Here is a 4,860-nt window from a genome sequence, read left to right on the forward strand (position 1 = left end):
AAAGATGAGCTTCTCCGGCATACACTTTATTAAAGTTAACAAATGTGTGAAGGACCCATGAAGGAAGAAATTCGCAGGTTGTTATCTTTCAATACAAGACCTGAAGTGGAAGCATATTTTTAATTAGCTGTAGGCTTTATATTTAATGCATGTTTAAGTGGTTTTTTATACCTCAAACTGTTTTAAAACATACTTTAATTTGGCGCTGTGCTCTTCAGATTGCCTTTAACCAGAGTAGTATCCAGTAGTGGTTGGTGAATAAGTGGATACATTATACCTACTCTAGAGTAGGTATATATAAATATATATACTGGTCAAAGTTGATTCAAACATATCAACAGTGATCTGCGACAGAATTTACGGGGCACTCTTTGGGTCATTATAGCAAAATGTGATGTGGAATGTAAAGAGGACAACGTCAGACATCTAATTTTCCACTTTCTCCTTCCCATCCCTCAAACTTCTTCACCCGACCACGTCTCGATCCAGGGTGCATTGTTTCCATTACCTCATCCCCCTGGCTAAGCAAGGCAATTACGCCATCGTGGCTAATGTGGAGAGCATGGACTACGACCCGCTGGTGGTGAAACTGAACAAGGACATCTCAGCCATAGAGGAGGCCATGGGGGCCGGCCTGCAGCAGCACAAGTTCCAGTACATCTTTGAAGGTCAGCACGGACCTGGGGTGAAGTATTAACAGCTGAGAAATACTGTCAAAAGTGAAGTCTTTATGGGTCATGTGGTTGTTGAGTACCTAAATCCAATGTGAAAAGGTGCTTGACAGAAGAAACCTTTCTTCTCTATTCCCTTCTGCTTCCCCTTTTTAATGTCCTTCTCTTCTTTGAGTCGTCTCTGTGCTGAGCTGACGATAACTGTGTCCTCCGACTCCTCTTCCCCTCTCGTCTCCTCCCTCTCTCTAGGTCTGGGTCATCTGATCTCCTGTATTCTCATCAACGGGGCCCAGTACTTCAAGAGGATCAGCGAGTCTGGCATCAAGAAGATGTGCAGGAACATCTTTGTCCTCCAACAGAACCTCACCAACATCACCATGTCCAGGGAGGCTGACCTCGACTTTGCCAGGTAAGAGTCTTTTCAGTGCCGTTCACCCGGAGCAATTATTGTTCCCCCGCACCGGCAGGACACACGGAGGGAATTTCTTCAAATTCGGCACACAAACGCATTTTTGTCCCTAGCTCTACAATTGACATGCTAATTATGACAATTCCTTAATGTCTGATAGGATAAAAGGATGAAGTGATGACATTTTGGACAGATGTGGATATAAACTGCGACGTGACTGCTTGGTGGAGGCATGCAACCGTGAGGCGGTAATTGTAGTTTTGGAAAACCTCTCAACTAGAAAGGCTTGACTCGTATCTGCACTTAGTTTCCAGCAGCACAGGTTTGGAAAAGGCTCATAACCTTGCACTGGAGTAGCTGGCAGAAGACATCTTGTGCAGTCAGTGTCTCTAAATTGTCACGCTCTCGCCAACACTTTTCTAAGTGCTTGCTGGTTTTTCCTTTGCTTTTTTTTTTTTGCTGCTGTTGTCATGGTGATAAAGCCTCTGATATTACAGGACTGTTGAAACCCAAGACGATAATAACCTTATAAATAATAATATCAACACGTATGAGTGTGTTGGAATCTGTTCTGCAGTTACTGATGATGATGATAAAAGTAGCATTTCTTGATTATATATACGTCAAATATGAAAAACTGTATTATGAAGCCATCGAATCAGAAATGCGCACTGGCTGGTGATCCGGTAACATCTAGTGATGTATTGGTCCTACCCTGTTACACACCTGCACAGACACACACACACACATGCACAACGTCCTCAAGTTCAGACGGCAACTATATTGATGCACAAGGCAGGCAGATGGTCAGACAGGTTGTCAAGCAAACTCTGTGTATGTGTGTGTGTGCATGCACACGGTTGTTGGTGTTTATTTGGTATTCATACATTTATATTTGGTGAGTCTACCTGCTGTTGCACAGTGATGTCCAGCCCTGACAGGCATGGGGGGGGAGTTAGCGCTCCGATATCTTTGAAGGCTAGAGAGAAAGGAAGACATACAGAGTTGGCTGATTCAAAGTATTCATATGTTGTTTTTTTTCTCTCCCTCTTTCAGAAGCTTGTGTCCTTGACAGACCAGAGTGTGATGGAAAAGATGGAGTAAGAAAGGAGGGCTTGAGGGGAGGAATAGAAAAGATGTCTTTCATCGAAAAAGGCATAGAGTGGAGTTGGGGAAGACGGCGTGGACAGAAAATAACAGAGAGAGAGAGATGAAAGTGAGAGATACACGGGGAGAGAGAGAGAAAGGGAAGAAGCTGAAATATGGAAAGAGTATTTGAGGAGAACAGATGAAAGCTTTTATCAGCCTGATTTTCAAATATTATCACTCAGTTTTCAGCTGGGTATTGGTCTCTTTCTATTCCGTCCTTTAAAAAAAGCAAAAGACGGAGAACACATGCTCTGTTATAGAAATAGATGAACTTTAAAGAGTTTCTAAAAACACAAAGTTAAGTCTGTGACATGCTTCTTCCATGACCCGATAAAGGCTTTGCTGTGAAGACCTGCTGAAAGCCAACAGTCTTTTTGAGAACAATTAAAGTGTATTATTTTAACAGAGTGCTTCGTTCCTAATCTTTGTTCCTTCTACGTTTGTTGTTTTTCAGGCAGCATCTCAACTATCTGCTCACTTATAACCTCAGTTTTCCCGCTTCTCATATTTGTTGTTGTGCTGTGTTGTACGGTTAATTATCTCTTGGACTCCTCACGACTGTGTCATATGTTTGAGTGGATGGGTGCTCTCTGTTTGGACGTTGCTATTGTTTGTGATATGCCGGTATTGCAAGCCAAGTTTCCCTCCAGGAAGGAAACAAAAACAAAGAAGTAAACTGAACTGTGCTGGATGTGGAGGACCGTTGGTTAGCACGTTATTTCTACCCTCTGTCAACTTTGATTATGGAGAAATGCCAGTGATGGCTTCTCTGTCTTTTCTCTCTCTCTCTCTCTCTCCCACTCTCTGATTACGAGGCGTGGGCGGTGTGGAGGTGTTGATTGGGAATTGCAGAGCGCATTGTTTACAGATTCATGGCTTTTTGGATTGGCCGGCCTCCGGCTCCAAGACACACCAACACACACACACACACACACACACATGTGGAATGCATCCCTTGCTCTCACCCATGCACAGACTCTCAGCCAAGCCAATCAGCATTTTGAAATCACCATATTTATGTTTATGACATGAATATTCATAAAGCGCGCTCCGTAGCTCACACCTGTGATTGGAAGTGACCATACGGCCTGTATAAGAAAATATGATAAAGATGAAATTATGTGTTTGTGGCTTACCAAAAAGTCATCTTTTTTATGGTTCCTTTTGAAAAGACTACAACTAAATCCTCTATACGTCATAGCTATTGAAAGATACACACATACTGTACACATACAATTTGAAAAACCACTAACAGTTAAGATGCTGATAAAACTAACATTGGCCGACCAGAATGAGCAGTGAACGGAGAGGATGAGGGACTAAAAGCACGATATTCATCAGTACTTCACCTCCAGAGAAACGAGAATGAAATGAGAAAAGGAAGGGATCGCAGCAGGAAGCCTGCTTTTGAGAAAGGCTGCAGATGTTTGCCTGTGTACCCGTGTACTTCTATGTCCATGTGCGTGTGTTTTGGCTGTTTTGCTGCATCTCTGTGCTTGTATGGGAAAGGGAGAGATGAGAGACACCTGGACAAGGGCACAGTAATAACCATTGATCTGAGTTAAAACTAAGGAGACGCCCGGTAACCAGCACTGCAGAACTCATAAAGACACACACACACACACTCCCCCCCCCCCCCCCCTCCCTCCCTCCCTCCCTCCTCTCTCTCTCATAACATGTGAAGAAGGATGGGGAAACAGGGCCCCCTTGTGGCTGAGTCCAGTTTTTATACAGTATGATACTGTGAAAACCTACAGTATCTCAATTGCTACGGTTGTCATTGCTGTCAGGGTGTTAAAACTCACATGTGTGATGAGTGTGTGTGCATGCATGTCTGTATGGAAAGGTCCTATGGCGATCTCTTGTCTCAGTTGGGGAGTATGCCAGCGATATCAGCCTGTGGGTCAAGGTCACACAAACACACAAGTGGAAGAACACAGACCATCTGCTCCGAAACAGTTCAGGGGCCTCAGTCCTGTTCTGCAGAACTGTGTGTCACTGCAATGTCACGTGTGTGTGTGTGTGTGTGTGTGTGTGTGTGTGTGTGTGTCACTCCATTGATCTCCTCTCATTGTCCTGTGTCTCTCTCTCATTCGATCGTTCGTTCTGTTTTCTAGTTTCTTGACAGCAGCAGCGATGATGTAAAGGTGATGTCGTTGGTGAATGTTTTGTAAAGACTCGACCACAGTAGTTCCAGAGAAAGCACAGCAAAACTTTCAAAAACTTAGTGTTGCCTGGCAACAATCCACTCCAGCCTAAATTAATTAGCTGTCGCTGAGATTTGATTGTTTGCTCGGTTAACGAGTGACCTCGAAAGCTGTCGGTTGTTTTAACATTTAATGTCAGCTTTTTTTTTTGTTTTTTTTCTTCCTTTTACCTGTCGTCCACTTCCCTTCTGCTCTGCACACGTCTACGATGGTTTCAGCACCAGTTGTTTCAGATCAGGTGAGCTCAGGGAATGACTTGATGTCATGAGACTACACTGGATCATTGGAAAATGTGTGTGTGACTGCATTGAAATACACACATGGATTCAGCCTCAAATTACCATTCTATTAGAATACTTTCTTTGTTTTACTGCAGCACACCATGTAAACCAAACTTGCCGAAAGCACAGGAGGCAGACACAAC

General features: G+C 43.6%; 1 protein-coding gene across 1 annotated transcript in view; it reads left to right on the forward strand.

Annotated features, from left to right (window-relative positions):
* The window catches only part of exoc4 (exocyst complex component 4), a 92,847-nt gene that overhangs the window by 81,997 nt on the left and 5,990 nt on the right, over window positions 1–4,860 (forward strand). The window contains exons 18-19 of the mRNA XM_031859122.1: window positions 490–668; window positions 921–1,080. Of these exons, the coding sequence (XP_031714982.1) occupies window positions 490–668; window positions 921–1,080 (339 nt within the window). The remainder of the gene's footprint in view (window positions 1–489; window positions 669–920; window positions 1,081–4,860) is intronic.

This window comes from Anarrhichthys ocellatus, unplaced genomic scaffold (assembly GCF_004355925.1).
Source record: "Anarrhichthys ocellatus isolate YVR2014 unplaced genomic scaffold, GSC_Weel_1.0 scaffold21, whole genome shotgun sequence".
Classification (NCBI taxonomy): domain Eukaryota; kingdom Metazoa; phylum Chordata; class Actinopteri; order Perciformes; family Anarhichadidae; genus Anarrhichthys; species Anarrhichthys ocellatus.